A 17,771-nucleotide genomic window follows, 5' to 3' on the forward strand; every position below is an offset into this window, starting at 1 on the left:
CATCGCAAACGTTTTAGTTAGAACACCTGTATGCAAACCGATAGCTTCCCGAGGAAGCCAAGAGAAAATGTGTCGAGCAGGATTTTCTGCAGCTCTTGATCGCAAACGTTTTAGATAGAACACCGGTATGCAAAGTGGGAGCAGCGTAGGATTTGTGCATCCATTCAACGCAAACGGTTGTTTTGGATGACCCGTGTGCAACCACGTACAAATAATTTGGTAAGATTTGCATCTGTCATATTGGGTATGTTGCCATTTGTCAAACTGGAAAACTTTACATTTGTTGATCTAGTAACGTTGCCATTTGTCAAAATATGCAGCTAGAAATCATTAGCACTATCTAATTTTTACAACTAAAATTCAGTAATTAAGCATAGATTTCATTCATAGTCGGGCGGGAAGCTTGCGCGGGAACCTGCGAGGTTGTGCGGGAACGGGCTCACTGACGATTCATTAGCACCATCGTTTGGCCAAAGGAACGCCCCCGCACGCTGCGCAAGCTTGCGATGTAAGCCGTCTGCAGCAGCGGGGTGACAAGACGTGCGAGAGGAGGACAAGAGGACACGTACACATATAGTTAATAAAAAATGTTTGCGATTTAATTACCTACTATACCCCCGTCCTGGTTTGTAAGTAGGATTTAACTAATAAAATACGAATGCATGTTGCCAAAGATTATATCATTGGAGTCGTATTTGAACATAGTTTCTAGCTATACATTTTTTGTAACATGCATTAACACTTTTTTGGTTAAATTTAAGATTATATACCAGCAAGTGTTTGCCCGCAACACGCATGGTTTATTCCATCACAAACAGCTCGGATGGACCGACTGTATGCCACGTATCGCACACGCAATTCTAATCTGATTCGTGCTTGATGTCTCTGACATTGCTCGCACAGTTTGTCTTATTTGCCACGTATCACTGTGCCGTCCTCTGCTCGTGTCCCTCGGCAAGTTGTGCCCGCCGTTAGGCGCCGCGGCGCGCTCTGTCGCGTCCGTTGGCGCGCTCTGCTCGCGTCCGTCGATGCGCTCGGCTTGTGGACAGCTTTTTCTTGCGCGTGCAACTACTATATATATAGTGTTACTATTCATCACCCAGGGTGCAGAATAAGTTATTCTTCACCCGAGGTAATCTTACGATCATTTCATAGTTAAATTACGTTTGGAATTCAAATAGTTACATTTCTATTGATTCATTACGTAAAATTTGACATAAGAAAATTAAAATATAGGTCATAAGACAAGAAAATTTACAGTTTATGTGTATTTTAGACTATGTTTTTACGTTTGTAATTTTACGTAACATAAAATATTTTTTACGGTGATTATATATTTTCTTACAGTCTCTTTTTGTGTTGGAAATAAGACAAAACTTACAGAACGTAAAATTACGGTGCATTGATGGTAAAATAGAGGAGGGTGATGAATAACGCGACCATATATATATATATATATATATATATATATGGTTGCTCGCCGATGAGGCGACCGCGGAGCGCTCTGCTCGCGTCCCTCCGCACGCGCTCTGTGATCGGCTGGGCGTGCAGACGATCATGTCGGGGCCCCATATGCATGCGGTTGCGCCGCGCGCGTTGCCACGCGATGCAGTTACATGCGACACGATGGAGTTATGCGCTGCAAATTAGAACTGCCATCAGGGCCTGCCGATATTCCTGGCCGTCCGGCTTCCCCTTTAATTCCTGCGGCCATTATAACCTTAGTCTCTTCAACCTTTCGATCGCGCCTCACAACACAACAAGCACACCCACGATGACACATAGAGAGGGGATGTCCAACGACGCTCCAATGGAGTTAGGAGAGCATAGAGTGGAGACCCACGCGAGGGAGATGGATCTCTTGGTGGTGTACACCATCGACCCGGCCGTGGTGGACGACTACATCAACAGTGTTGAGCAGTTGCTTGCTAGAGACAAGTACAAGGTGGTCGGCATCGACCTCCAGTACACCGCCGTTCGTCCCGGCATAGATCAGAAAGTTGCCGTCGCCCAATTGTGCGTGCACCATCATGTCCTTATCTACCACTACTGCATGGCTACAGAGCCTTGCGGCCGTTTCAACAGGTTTGTCAACAGCACCGACTACAAGTTCGCCACAATGGAAACTAAATACGATGTAAAAGTGCTCAGTGTTACGGGTTTGGCCTGCAAGAACCTTGTCGAAATCCATGACCACTACAGGGTCTGGGCAGCACGAAGAAGGACTCCCTGGTCGAACTCGCCTCGGCCATCATCGATCCCTACTACGAAAATATGAAGCAGGATGCCCAGAGAACAAGTCCCCGATCCTGGCACAGGGCCTGGATGCGGCAACTGGATGAACCTCACCTCAGGTTCACGACCAAGAGCGTGTACGCATACTACGAGATGCACAGGCGGATCGTTGACATGAGGAAGTGCCTCGTTACCCAAATCGACGAGTCCGCATCGAGCCACAAGCAGAGCAAGCGTCACAAGAAGTAGATGATGATCAGATGATCGTTTATGCTAGTTAATCATGCATGTAATATAAAGTTTACTTTATTGGCGTGTGGAAATGTCATGCGTGTAGGAGCCACCTATATAATTATGCATGTAATAGTTTACTTTGGTGTGTACAAATCCCATGGTTGTAGTAGCCACCTATGTAAGTGGACGTTTAATTTGGTTATGCAAGCATGTCCTTATAAGTGTGTCTATATATATATGTTGTTGTTCTGTATGCAATCCCATCGCACAACACACACATCTTATTAGCAGCAACCGTATGTGTTATTATCGGTATTCACACACATTTCTGATTACAGACCTGTTTGTCGCGTATCACACACATCTTGTTCATTTGAATCGTTTCTATTCTCATGTGTCAACGCAAACAGTTCATCCGAGTGAACCGCATGCCGTATATCGCACACACCTTTGATCTGGCTGACCGTTTCCATTGTGTTGCCTAATCACAAACAGTTCATCCGAGTGAACCGTATGTTGTATATCGCACACACCTTCATTTGGCTGCCCGTTTCTTTTGTTCCTCCTCATCGCAAACAGTTAATTGAGCTGAACCGTATGCCATGCATCGCACACGCAACTAAAATCTGAACCGTGTTTGATGCATCCTCCATCACAAACGTTTTGCACCTTTTTTACGGGTTTTTTACACCACCGTTTGCGATTATGGCATCGCACACAATTTCGCCGAAGGGTCTCTGATCATAGTGTCGCGTTAGCAGCATCCTGCAGTAGTGCCCCACCTCTATTGAAGCTCAGGCCAGAGCAGAGACTGTCAGAGTTGATGCACTATCTCGTGGGCCCAGTACTTCTACAGCAGAGTTGCCCAAAACAAAGGTAGATCAAATGCTATATCTTCTCCAGGACACTCAGCGGATCGAGCAAGACCTAGCTAACCTTGTGAAGAACCAAGAGAGCCTTGAGAGGATTATGGAAACAAAGTTCCATGATCTGGATGTCAAAGTGACGGAGATGGCCACAGATCTTGAGAAGCTCAAATTAGATGTGGAAGGCAAGCTGAGCGGTGATGATAATGATGCACTTCCTACTACCACTCGGTTTCAGACGATGCCCAGATTAGCTGATGTTGTTCTATCGTTTGCTGCAACTGCTACAGAGTTTGTTCCACCACCTGTCCTACCCCTCCGGTCCAGCTGCAAACATCATCCGAAGTAGTCACAAACGAACTTGTCTTCACTCTATCGACCCACACATGAGCTACTAGTCAGAGGACTTCATCGTCAGCTGCCATGGATCGAGCCCAGAGCGACATATGATCTTTGTCTCCTCATACGTGGCCGACTATGATCTTGTAACCCTAGGAGCCCTGGTATCTATATAAACTGAGGGGACAGGTTCGTAAAAGACACATTACAATCTCGCGGTAGACAACTTGTACTTTGTATACCCAACGCAATAATACAATCTTTTGGGAGAGCCTGAACATGGGTAAAAACCATGTGTCCCTATTCCCATCGTTTCAAGGCACCTAGCTTATGATCCCTACCTCAAAATCTGTCGGATTCAACTTTATCACTGTAGAGGATGGTTTGGGTGCTTGTGGAGTTGTTGCGAGGGATCATAACAGAGGATTTATTGAAGCATCAACAACACGGATGGTATTGGGGAACGTAGCATGCAATTTCAAAAAAATTCCTATGAACACACAAGATCTATCTAGGAGATGCATAGCAACGAGAAGAGTGTGTCCACGTACCCTCGTAGACCGTAAGCGGAAGCGTTATGTTAACGCGGTTGATGTAGTCGAACGTCTTCACGATCCAACCGATCCAAGTGCCGAACGTACGGCACCTCCGTGTTCAGCACACATTCATCTTGATGGCGTCCCTTGAACTCTTGATCCAGTAGAGGGTCAAGGGAGAGTTCCGTCAGCATGATGGTGTGATGACGGTGATGGTGACATGATCCGCGCAGGGCTTCGCCTAAGCACTACGACGCTATGACCGGAGGAGTAAACTATGGAGGGGGCACCGCACACGGCTAAGAGAATTCTTGGTGTGCCTTTGGGGTGCCCCCCGCCCCCGTATATAAAGGAGGGGAGGAGGAGGTGGTCAGCCAGGGGTGGCGCGCCATGGGGGGGAGTCCTACTAGGACTCCACTCCTAGTAGGATTCGCCCCCTTCCTTCCAACGGAGAAGGGGAAAGGGGAAAGGAGGGAGAATGAGAAGGAAAGGGGGCCGCACGCCACCTCACGTGGCCTGCCTCCTCTCCTCCTATGGCCCATTAGGCCCATTAACTTTTCCGGGGGGTTCCCGTAACCTCCCGGTACTCCGAAAAATCCCCGAACTTTTTTGGAACCATTCCGGTGTCTGTATATAACCGTCCAGTATATGAATCTTTACCTCTCGACCATTTCGAGACTCCTCGTTATGCCATGATCTCATCCGGGACTCTGAACAACATTCGGTCACCAAATCACATAACTCATATAATACTATATCATCATCGAACGTTAAGCGTGCGGACCTTACGGGTTCGAGAACTATGTAGACATGACCGAGACACCTCTCCGGTCAATAACCAATAGCGGAACCTGGATGCCCATATTGGCTCCTACATATTCTACAAAGATCTTTATCGGTCAAACCGTTATGACAACATACGTAATTTCCTTTGTCCATCGATATGTTACTTGCCCAAGATTCGATCGTCGTTATCTTCATACCTAGTTCAATCTCGTTACCGGCATGTCTCTTTACTCGTTCTGTAATACATCACCTCGTGACTAACTCCTTAGTCGTTTGCTTGCAAGCTTATGATGTGTATTACCGAGCGGGCCCATAGATACCTCTCCAATATTCGGAGTGACAAATACCAATCTCGATCTATGCCAACTCAACAAACACCTTCGGAGATACTTGTAGAGCATCTTTATAATCACCCAGTTAGATTATGACGTTTGATAGCACACAAGGTGTTCCTCCTGTTGGGGAATGCAGTATTTCAAAAAAAGTTCCTACGATCATGCAGGATCTATCTAGGAGAAGCATACAACGAGCGGGGAGAGTGTATTCACGTACCCTCATAGACCGAAAGCGGGAGCATTTAGTAATGCGGTTGATGTAGTCGAACGTCTTCGCGATCCAACCGATCCAAGTATCGAACGCACGGCGCCTCTGCGATCTGCACACGTTTAGCTCGGTGACGTCCCTCGAACTCTTGATCCAATTGAGGCCGAGGGAGAGTTTCTTCACCACCACGGCGTGGTGATGGTGATGATGAAGTTACCGGCGCAGGGCTTCGCCTAAGCATTACGACGATATGACCGAGGTGTGTAACTATGGAGGGGGGCACCGCACACGGCTAAAAGATCAACTTGTGTATCTTTGGGTGCCCCCTGCCCATGTATATAAAGGAGGGGGGAAGAGGAGGCCGGTCTAGCAGGGGCGCGCCTATAGGGGGAGTCCAACTAGGATTCCCAATCCTAGTTGGACTCCCCTTACTTTTCCACCAGGGGGGAGAGGGAAGGAGTAGGAGAGGGAGAAGGAAAGAGGGGGGCGCCGCCCCCTCCCTAGTCCAATTTGGACCAGCCCATGGGGGGCGTGTGGCCTCCCCTTGTGGCCCTTCTATCCTTTCCACTAAGGCCCATGAAGGCCCAATACTTCCCCCGGCGAATTCCCGTAACTCTCCGGTACTCCGAAAAATACCCGAACCACTCAAAACCTTTCCGATATCTGAATATAGCCTTCCAATATATCGATCTTTACGTCTCGACAATTTCAAGACTCCTAGTCATGTCCGTGATCTCATCCAGGACTCCAAACAAACTTCGGTCATCAAATCACATAACTCATAATATAAATCGTCATCGAACGTTAAGCATGCGGACCCTACGGGTTCGAGAACTATGTAGACATGACCGAGACACATCTCCGGTAAATAACCAATAGCGGAACCTGGATGCTCATATTGGCTCCTACATATTCTACGAAGATCTTTATCGGTTAAACCGCATAACAACATATGTTGTTCCCTTTGTCATCGGTATATTACTTGCCGAGATTTTATCGTCGGTATCATCATACCTAGTCCAATCTCGTTCCCGGCAAGTCTTTTTACTCGTTCCATAATGCATCATCCCGCAACTAACTCATTAGTCACATTGCTTGCAAGGCTTATAGTGATGTGCATTACTAAGAAGGCCCAGAGATACCTCTCCGATACACGGAGACCTCCTGGACAGTTTGCTTTGAATAAAACTCCTCCAGCAAGGCCCAACCTTGGTTTTACATTTGCCTAACAACCTATAACTTTCCCTTGGGTTCTGCAGACCCGAGGGTCATCTTTATTTTAAACCCCCCTTGGGCCAGTGCTCCTCTGAGTGTTGGTTCGAACCGAGTAGACTGTAGGGCCACCTCGGGGAAACTTGAGGGTTGGTTTTACTCGTAGGATGTCTCATCCGGTGTGCCCTGAGAACGACATATGTGCATCTCCTATCGGGATTTGTCGGCACAGTCGAGCAGTCTTGCTGGTCTTGTTTTACCATTGCCGAAATGTCTTGTAATCGAGATTCTGGGTCTGATCGGGTTGTTCCGGAAGAAGGAATATCCTTTGTTGATCATGAGAGCTTGTGATGGGCTAAGTTGGGACACCTCTGCAGGGTATAAACTTTCGAGAGCTGCCCGCGGTTATGTGGCAGATGGGAATTTGTTAATATCCGATTGTAGAGAACTTGACACTTGACTTAATTAAAATGAATCAACCGCGTGTGTAGCCGTGATGGTCTCTTTTCGGCGGAGTGTGGGAAGTGAACACGGTTTGGGTTATGTATGCATGTAAGTAGTTTCAGGATCACTTCTTGATCACTTCTAGCTACACGACCGTTGCGTAGCTTCTCATCTTACTCTTATTTGCGTATGTTAGCCACCATATTTGCTTAGCGCTTGCTGCAGATCCACCTTATTACCTTATCCTACCCATAAGCTTAAATAGTCTTGATCTCGCGGGTTTTGAGATTGCTGAGTCCGCGTGACTCACAGATACTACCAAAACAGTTGCAGGTGCCGATGATACCAGTGTAGGTGATGCTACCAAACTCAAGTGGGAGTTCGACGAGGACCTTGGCCGTTACTATGTTTCGTTTCCTGATAATCAGTAGTGGAGCCCAGTTGGGACGATCAGGGATCTAGCAGTTGGGTTTATCTTCTTTTCATTTGGTTTGTCCGTAGTCGGACTATGTGTGTATTTTGGATGATGTATGATTTATTTAAGTATTGTGTGAAGTGGCGATTGTAAGCCAACTCTCTTTATCCCTTTCTTATTCATTACATGGGATTGTGTGAAGATGACCCTTCTTGCGACTAAACCACAATGCAGTTATGCCTCTAAGTCGTGCCTCGACACGTGGGAGATATAGCCGCATCGTGGGTGTTACACCACGCCCCCTCCCCTTGTCCAATTCGGATTGGGCAAGGGGGGCGCGCGCCACCTCCCGTGGCCTGCCTCCTCTCCTCCACTATGGCCCATTAGGCCCATTAACTTTCCAGGGGGGTTTCGGTAACCTCCCGGTACTCCGAAAAATCTTTGAACTTTTTCAGAACCATTCCGGTGTCCGTATATAACCTTCCAATATATTAATCTTTACATCTCGACCATTTCGAGATTCCTCGTCATGTCCGTGATCTCATCCGGAACTCCAAACAAACTTCGGTCACCAAAACACATAACTCATAATACAAATCGTCATCAAACGTTAAGCGTGCGGACCCTACGGGTTAGAGAACTATGTAGACATGACCGAGACACATCTCCAGTCAATAACCAATAGCGGAACCTGGATGCTCATATTGGTTCGTACATATTCTACGAAGATCTTTATCGGTCAAACCGCATAACAACATATGTCATTCCCTTTGTCATCGGTATGTTACTTGCCCGAGATTCAATCATCGGTATCATCATACCTTGTTCAATCTCGTTACCGACAAGTCTCTTTACTCATTTTGTAGTGCATCATCTCGTAACTAACTCATTAGTCACATTGCTTGCAAGGCTTATAGTGATGTGCACTACCGAGAGGGCCCAGAGATACCTCCCCGATACTCGGAGTGACAAATCCTAATCCCGATCTATGGCAACTCAACAAACACCTTCGGAGACACCTGTAGAGCATCTTTATAATCACCCAGTTACGTTGTGACATTTGATAGCACACAAGGTGTTCCTCCGGTATTCGGGAGTTGCATAATCTCATAGTCAGAGGAATATGTATAAGTCATGAAGAAAGCAATAGCAATAAAACTAAATGATCATTATGCTAAGATAACGGATGAGTCTTGTCCATCACATCATTCTCTAATGATGTGATCCCGTTCATCAAATGACAACACATATCTATGGTCAGGAAACTTAACCATCTTTGATTAACGAGCTAGTCAAGTAGAGGCATACTAGGGACACTCTATTTGTCTATGTATTCACACATGTACTAAGTTTCCGGTTAATACAATTCTAGCATGAATAATAAACATTTATCATGATATAAGGAAATATAAATAATAACTTCATTATTGCCTCTAGGGCATATTTCCTTCAAATGGAACATGTTTAAGATGTGGTGTCAACGGAGGCAGAGGCAATGAGAAGGGATTGTTTACGTATCCAAAGCCTAGGATGCAGCAAGGTTTACATACAAACTGATAATTTGACCGTGGTGGAGGCACTGACTAAGAATGAAGGATATTCCTTGATTGCAGCACCAATTCTCAATGATTGTCGAATTTACTGAAAGAGTTCGGGAATGTCTATATCGATCTTTGCCCTCTCGACCGCGACCGCGTCGCCCCCGCGGGCGGCCAGCTGCGCCTCCCCTCCTTCCCCGCGAGCGTCTCCCCACTCCCCTCCTCCTCCTCCCTGCCGCCGTCGCTAGCTCCCGCCGCGGGCCTACCCGGGCGACGTTGGCGGCGGCGGCCCCCAGCCCTTCCCCATCTAGGGTTTCTCCGGCGCGGGAGGGAGCGGCTCCTAGCGGTGTCTTCAGGCGGCGGCGGTCCTGCGCGGCGGGGGGGCTTCCCATCGCGGGCGGCGGCGAGCTTTGGGCGGTGGCGGCACCGTTGGCGGCGGGGCAGCGCGACAGCGCAGGCTGGCGACGTCCGCCCGATCCAGATCTGGGCCCTTCGGGCCCCATTTGGGCCGGGGCGGGCCGGCGACAGGCGCGGCGTTGGCGGCGCATCGGGCTGGTGGCGGGTGGCGGCTCGGCTGCCGGCGTGCAGCAGCGCGGTGGTCGAGGCTTTGCGGTCCCTTATGGGCCCGGCCAGGCCCGAGTGGCCTGGTGTGGCTCGGCTGCAGCATCCGATAGGCAATCCGCGTTGGTTCTGGAGACAGAGGCCTCCGGCGTGACGACGGTGGAGGCGGTTCCCTCCCATTTGGCACCGGTGCCTCCGTCCGTGCCATCTAGGCGCATCTCGCCTCTGCTCTTTTGACCTCGTCGTGGTGTTCGCAGCAAGACGGCGTGGATGGGTCCAAGACCGTGGTGGCGCGTGCTTGCGGGTGGCGAGATGGTGTGTTGGCTCCGTTCTAGTGGGGGTCGAGGCATGGGGGTGCTGGAGAAATCCCTGCCGGTTCTTCCGGCTCCGACGTGGTGACGCCGATGGGTGCCGCCATTCCTTCTTGAAGGGCGTTGGTGCTACCCCTCCCTCGCTCCCCTTCTGCGTGTCGGCGGAAACCCTAGGACTTGCCCGGACAGCAGTGTCGTTGGCGTCGCATTCCTCCTTGGAGGTGTTGTTTGGTACGCGGCGGTCCGGTGCCATGGCGAGTGGTGGGACGTAGATGGAGGGCGCGGCGGTGGCAGACCATTCGTGCTTGTCGAGTTGCCGTTGTTGGCATTTTTGTCTTTTTCTTTTTTCTTTGGGCTTGATGTGCCGTTCGCCCCGGCAGTTACCTCGTGATCGGTGTTCGTTTATAATATAAAGTGAGGGAAACCCTATTGCGTATCATTGTGCGAGAATGAGAGTCTAATATAGTAGCCCATGAGCTAGCTAGTTTTGGGAGGTGTAATTAGGGTTGGACCAAAAGCTCGAAGCTCGCGAGCTTAATGAGCGCTCGATAGTTTGGCTTGTTAAGCTCATAACTCGCTTCTTAATGAACATAGCCAATCATTAATTTTATCTCGTTAGCTAACAAGATTCGCGAGTAGCTCATTAAGCTCGTTAGTAACAACATAACAAATATTTCCATCTTACGTGACAAACTTTTTGTAGCACCTCAACCCATCTATTTAATCTAATCAACATAGGAGGTAACAAACTACTTCATTTTTTTTTAGTCACCATATTTCATCTTAAAAACCATACCTACACATTCATCATGTATATCGTAACACATTATAATCTGTTAACGAGCTCTCGCGGGCGCTCACGAGCTTAACGAGCCGAGCCGAGCAAGGTTTTCTGCTCGTTAATCTTAACGAGCTTAACGAGCCGAGCCTTAACGAGTACGAGCTTAACGAGCCGAGCTGCTCGTTAGTCCACCCCTACGGTGTAATCCACCAACCATGTGGTTGGATACAGCTCCTAGTTTTACAGCGGATGATGTAAGTGCAAGCCAGGAAGGCCTTCCCGTCAAAAAAAAAAAAAGAGCCATCCCTATCCCTATCCCTATCATTATCTATCCGAATCCCGCCAAGATCCTGGCACCATAGTTTATCAAGTGTAGAGGTGGATGAGCCAACAGCCCACATGCAGCGGCGGCATGGCAACAGCACTAGCAGGCACTTCCGAAATCCTTCTTACCACCGGAATCAGCCACCGTAGACATGACATAAATCGGGAGAAAAGTATGCAAGAATAGAAGCCAGATAAACTTATTTGAATTTTTATTTATATAGCAAACATGTGACTCACCTGGCTTGTCCTGCCAAGTTATTAGGCATACTATCCTAGAAATGTTTTTGTGGTCCCAACAATCCATTGAACACTTCCCTGAGGTGAAGATTAAAAGATGAACTACACAATATCTCAGCCAAAAGAAACTACTGCAAAAAAAAAAGGTGGGAAGCAATGTGCTAGAAGAATGAACTAAACAATATTGCAGCCGAGCGAGCAGACCAAATCGGCTTGCTAAATCTGAAGAGCAGAAGCAATAGAATCTGCCAGGCTGAGAATTTCAAACGGCCGTCTGTCCTTGACCGCTTCAACTGTGAGAGGGCACGAGTCGGTAATCCAAAAGTGGCTCAGGGCGTGCTCCGGACCCTCTGAAATTTTTACAATGACCAACTTGGTAAATATAATCAAGAAAATGCAGAACAAATTATTTTTATAACACAAAAGTGCTGAACTAGCAAAAGCTCTTGAAATTTCATTTGTGCAAGGTGCTTCCATCATAGTCATGTACACAGAGGTAACTGTGTGGCCCCCTCAGTATTTTTAAGCCCTGCCACAAGACCCTCTTCCAGGGGCCGATTGTATCTAGATATTGGAAGCTAGCACGTGGGCCCTCTGCGGGTCAAGTTCTACATCTGGCCCGCTTGCCAGGACAAATGGAGCATTGTACTCTAGGCTGTTGGCCTCTTCTCGGGCTTGTAAATAACGTTTTCTTCTAGCAATGCATCGAGCCGCAAAGCTTTTGTTGGGTAGTGCTTCCCACAAAGTATTTGAACAAAAGATTTTACTTGCATAAGGAAAGGTTACGGGGCACGATGCATCCTAACTGCCTCAATGGTGAATTAGGATGCGAAGAATATAACATTGGAGTTGAAACCTTATAGGATGGCTGTTTGCGTGAACAATCAAAAGTGGGTTCTCCAAATTTCTTCACTCAAATTGGTGTCTCAAGGTGTTAGGACAAAAAGATATATACATAACATTGGAGTTGAAACATGATGCAGCTACACTGCATCAACAAGAAAGTAGGATGCAAGGAAAATCATAAGATTTTATGTGTCAAGGTAGGAACTGGAAGGCTTCTTTCTTTGATATCTTTTAAGGATTTCATCCCATGCAAGCCAAAAGTTGGACAAGTTTGCATCTAGAAGCTGACTTGGCAAAAAGAAGAGAAAATGGTTTTCCCTTTAGGGCGAAGGACATTTCATATGTGAGCTCGTTGGAAAATCAAGAATCCGTTGCTCAGTCAAACATGTATGGTAGGTGAAAGAATAAATGTTTAACAGTGACAAAGCAACAAAAAAAAGGAAAATAGGTTTGCCAACCAATTTGACCAGCTGTTCTAATTCGGTCACATGCTATTAAGAGGGTATCAGCTGAGAAAGAAACTAACTTGTTCATAATCATATTATTTGTCTATGAATCTCTGATTCAGGAGCAATAAAGAGAAAACTAATAAAAATACCAAGGGAAACCTTTTAGCATGCTAATATTATGAAGCTAATGACGGGTACATACCTCCATTATCAGGCTTAAATTTCTCCCATGATTTGTTGGGGAAAATGCCATGTGTTACGTATGCACTAACCTTTGCTGCTCCATGAGCAGCCAACACTTTCTGCACAGGAAACCAGTGTTAGTTTACACTCTTGATGAAGTATGGTAAAAATACATAATTGAGATATAAATTTATTCAACCACAAGGACACATGAGTTGAAGATCCACAACTAATCACCAGAATAAAAGGAGATGTTAAGCCATAAACAAATTTCATTACCTGGCATTCAATCAAAGTACCACCAGACTGCACCAAGTCATCCACTATAACAACATGACGGCCTCTAGCATCTCCTTCTTTTATACGCACAATTCTTTGATCACCTTCTCTAACTTTGTTGCATATAATCTATTTCAACACATTTTGCGGAAACAAGTCATTATACAATAAATAGATAAGAATGACAATTTCTGTTCATGTTTAGAGGTGTTAGGACAGAGCATATTTACCATAGGAAAATGTTGGAGTTGCTTATAGAAGCGCTTCCATGCGCCATCATCTGGAAAAGCTATGGCTATCTGAAAAACATATTAAGGAGTGTATCAGACAGATACCATACAACATTGTCAATTAAAACTTGTTTTTCTTCCTTTAACTGGGACTCGAGCGTACTCACGTTATCAGAATCAGGTAGCTCCTGAAGCCTACTTTTCAACAAGGGGATGCCACTCTCGAAACATGGTAAGATTGCATCTCCAAAGTAGAATCTCTCCTGATGTATTGTTGAACACAAGTTTACACGTATTTTTTTAAAGGAACAGGTGAAGAACTCAACTGGATGATATGGACGAATTTCACTTACCTGCAAAGCATGAATATCAAAAATCACTAAACTGGTGGGTCCACCTCTGGATATTGGTATGTGTGACAAGCTTCTAGCAAGTGTAAAGGCGGTTGCGACATCTCCTTCGTCTTCCATACGCTCGGAAGTCCCAGTTGGGAAAAATGGCAGTATCAAAGTAAATGAAGCAATGAACAGCTTTGGCAGATTATATATAATCGATATTTGCTCAAATATGACACCAGGCGAGCTGAATGATGCTAAGAAGGCAACATGTCGCCCACGAATGTTCTGGGCATTTGGTATGAACAAATCTGGAAATCCATCGGGAAACTTCCTGAAAAATTGAGCAGAAGTTAACAGGAGACATAAGTTTGGTGTACTTCTACTAACATTAAATAAGTTGCTGCAGATTCAAATTTAAAAGTAAAAAAGTCCTTGTTCCTACCTACTCCTAAATTACCATGATCAGAACATTGCGATGATTTACACTTCCAATTCTACGTCCCTTGATGGTGCCCATGAGCAATCACATATATGCTACTAAATCAGTTTTTGGGCCATAACAGGCGTTTGTGAAAGGAAGTACAGTTTCTACGCGAATTGTAATATAACATGCTTCTGTTGTCCCAAGTGCCTACTGAACAATAATTGGGTTAGATCCCCTCCATCAATTATCAATCCGGATGTCTCCAGAATGTTTCCACTTTCCATCCACTTTGGACATTTTTCCTTAACATGATTTCTCCATTAGTTTGGGGAAGAAATGTCATCCTGATGCACTCTGCAAGTTTAAACGAGCCCACGCCCAAATCATCACATCTGCCTATTTTCCCTGAACTGGAGCAATCGAGAGACTTCCCTCCGACAGACTGAAAGCCTGGGGCTCAAATTGTGTGCCCAGAGAATCCACTATTCCGGACGCACCAAATAAAATTCAAACACCCAAGGAGTAAAACAGAGCAACGCAATACTAGAAGTGAAGAGGGAGCTCGGCCGGGACCTCCAGGAGATGGTGCAGAGCTCGATGTCGTCGTTCCGGGCGGCCACCTGCTGGGCGAGATCCCTCATCTCCTCGCAGTGGTAGAGCAGGATGCTCTTCTGCGCCCCCGCGCCGCCGGCCATCTTGGGCACGGCCAGCGGCTTGACGTCGGGGTGCAGCACGTGGAGGCCGGTGCCGTTGGCGGTGCCGACGCCGCGGACCCCGCCGAGGTGGAGGCTGGCGTGGAGCCTGCCGGAGGCAGCGGCGGAGGCGGACGCGGAGGCGCCGGGGGAAGGCCACGGGAATGCGAGGCTGGACTTCGGGCTGGGGTGCGCGCCCGGGGCTGGGGTTTTGGCGCGCAGAGCGGCGGGGGAGGCGGAGGCGGAGGCTGCCGTTGCCATCTTCGGTCTGCCTCGCCTGTCACGCGCGCCGCGAGGGGGAGGACTGGTTCTGATGTGGCAGGTGAGCAGGTCGAGGGGAGGCAGGTGCGCGCGGTAGTTTATGTACTGCGCGTGTTTGTTTACCGTGGGAGAGAATTGTCGGGGTTGGACAGGGGAGAGCGGCGTGGGCGCACCGGCGGCGGACGGTGGGTCGTCTCGTTTGGGTAGGTGCGGACCAGGGCGGACTCACGACCGGGGAGGATGGCGTATGCCCGCCGGAGCGGTCAGCCGATAAGGATTCGAAACGCCGTTTTTCTGTTGTTGGGACTCTGGGCGTCGCGTCACGTGTATACATTCGTGTCATCTCTGGTTCTTGTCCGTTTAAAACGTGTTTGCGATCAAACGTTATGTTAATGCAAAAAAAAAAACAAGTGTGATTCTCTCTCTCAAAAAATGTGTGTGATTCCGATTAATGGTTTCTTCTCATCTTATGGTACTGTCTTTTTTAACCGGGATTATCCCCTTTTCATTGCAAAAAAAATAAAATAACATACTCCTACTAATACAGTATCGGAAAAGAAAAAATAAGACCATCCAGAACTAGCCCTTGAAGGTGTTTTTTTTAATTTGGACTGTGATAACTGACAACCGTGTGCCAGATTACAAAAATCACCACACCCCCTCGTATCGTACGAAACCCATCCCATCCCGATCGCAAAAATCACAGCAGCCCCTCGTGTCGTACGAAGCCCATCACTCCCGATTTTCTGGGCCATCCCGATCACCCCCTCCCCCGGCATGAACCCCTCCCTTCTCTCGATTTCCAGGCAACCCGGATCCCCCGCTGGGGGCGGGCCCGTCGCGATTCTGCACAACAGTTTGAAAAAAGCGAAAAAATGCAATAGGAGGGGAATCGAACCCACAACCTCCCACAATTAATTTAGCAACAACAACCAACTAGGCTACACCAAATCATGTCATTCCTTTCAACTTGCACACTACTTGTACCTTGCTGAGATGAGATTGAATGAAACTGAAAATTCATACATTACGGTCTTATTTTCACATAAGTTACCGGAGGATGTTATTCAACAACTTTTCATTTTTTGCTGTAAAGATATCGCGGTGTTTGTACATAAGTTGTCAGGTATGCTATTTGTATATTACCATGTTGTTTTGATATAAGTTACCGGGTTATGGTTTCTCAACAACTTTTTTCCACTTTGGTCAAAGTTATCGTGGTGTTTGTACGTAAGTTATTGGGTATGCGGTTGATATATTACCATGGTATTTTCGCATGTTATCGGGGGATGCTTTTCAACCCCCTAGTCAAGTTACCACGGTATTTGTACATAAGGTATGGGGTATGTGGGTTGTATATTACCGTCTCATAAGTTATCGGGGGTATATGTTTCAACAATTTTTTTTCTCTCCTTAGTAAAAGTTACCGTGGTGCTTCTATGTAAGTTATCGAGTATGTGGTTCATATATTACTGAGCTATTTTCACGTGAGTTATCGAAGGCGGGGGAGGGAGGAGTTGTTTTTAGCAAATTTTTTACCTCGTTGGCCAAAGTTATCATTTGTATGTAAATTAATGAGTATGCGGTTCGTTTATTACTATGATATGTTCACATAATAGACCGGGGGTATATTTTCAACAACTTGTTTCCCTCCTCGGCCTAAGTTACCGTGGTGTTTGTATGTAAGTTATCGGGTCTGCGGTGCTTAAAATATCATGCTATTTACACAAAAGTTATGGGGTATGTTTCATCAACCTTTTTTTCATGGGTTGAAAAGTTACCATGGTGTTTGGACATAAATTATCAGCTATGTGGTGTGTATATTATCATGCTATGTACATGTAACGCCCTCGATATGTAACGCCCTCGATGCGGCTATATCTCCTACGTGTCGAAGCACGACTTAGAGGCATAACCGCATTGAAAGCAATGTCGCAAGTAAGGTAATCTTCACAACAACCCATGTAAATAGATAAAAGGGAAAGGATACATAGTTGGCTTACACTCGCCACGTCACACAAATACATGAATAACATTACAATCATCCAATACACTCATGGTCCGACTACGGTACCAAAATAAAGATCAACCCCCACATGCGACACGGTCCCCGATCGCCCCAACTGGGCACCACTACTGATCATCTGGGAAAGACACATAGTAACGGCGAGAGTCTTCATCGAACTCCCACTTGAGCTCAAGCGCATCGTCTGGAGCGGTATCATCGGTCCCTGCATCTGGTTTGGAAGTAATCTGTGAGTCACGGGGACTCAGCAATCTCGCACCCTCGCGATCAAGACTATTTAAGCTTATAGGTAAGGTAAAGGTATGATGTGGAGCTGCAGCAAGCGACTAGCATATATGGTGGCTAACCTAATTCGCAAAAGAGAGCGAGAAGAGAAGGCAAAAGCACGGACGAACAACTATGATCAAGAAGTGATCCTAGAACAACCTACGTCAAGCATTACTCCAACACCGTGTTCACTTCCCGGACTCCGCCGAGAAGAGACCATCACGGTTACACACGCGGTTGATTCATTTTAATTAAGTTAAGTTTCATTTCTACAACCGGACATTAACAAATTCCCATCTGCCCATAACCGCGGGCAGCACGGCTTTCGAAAGTTCAAATCCCTGCAGGGGTGTCCCAACTTAGCCCATCACAAGCTCTCACGGTCAACGAAGGATATTCCTTCTCCGAGAC

General features: G+C 46.8%; 1 protein-coding gene across 1 annotated transcript; it reads right to left on the bottom strand.

Moving 5' to 3' along the window:
• Positions 1-11,311: 11,311 nt before the first annotated feature.
• On the bottom strand, positions 11,312-15,196 carry LOC125544725 (ribose-phosphate pyrophosphokinase 3, chloroplastic-like). Its single transcript, XM_048708470.1, has 7 exons — positions 14,688-15,196; positions 13,706-14,021; positions 13,520-13,615; positions 13,353-13,421; positions 13,123-13,251; positions 12,863-12,962; positions 11,312-11,715 (listed from the first exon to the last, which is right to left on the bottom strand). The coding sequence occupies exons 1-7, from the start codon at positions 15,065-15,067 to the stop codon at positions 11,582-11,584; spliced, it is 1,224 nt and encodes a 407-aa protein (XP_048564427.1). The 5' UTR covers positions 15,068-15,196; the 3' UTR covers positions 11,312-11,581.
• Between the last annotated feature and the right edge of the window lie 2,575 nt (positions 15,197-17,771).

The sequence above is a fragment of the Triticum urartu genome, chromosome 3 (genome assembly GCF_003073215.2).
Source record: "Triticum urartu cultivar G1812 chromosome 3, Tu2.1, whole genome shotgun sequence".
Taxonomy (NCBI): domain Eukaryota; kingdom Viridiplantae; phylum Streptophyta; class Magnoliopsida; order Poales; family Poaceae; genus Triticum; species Triticum urartu.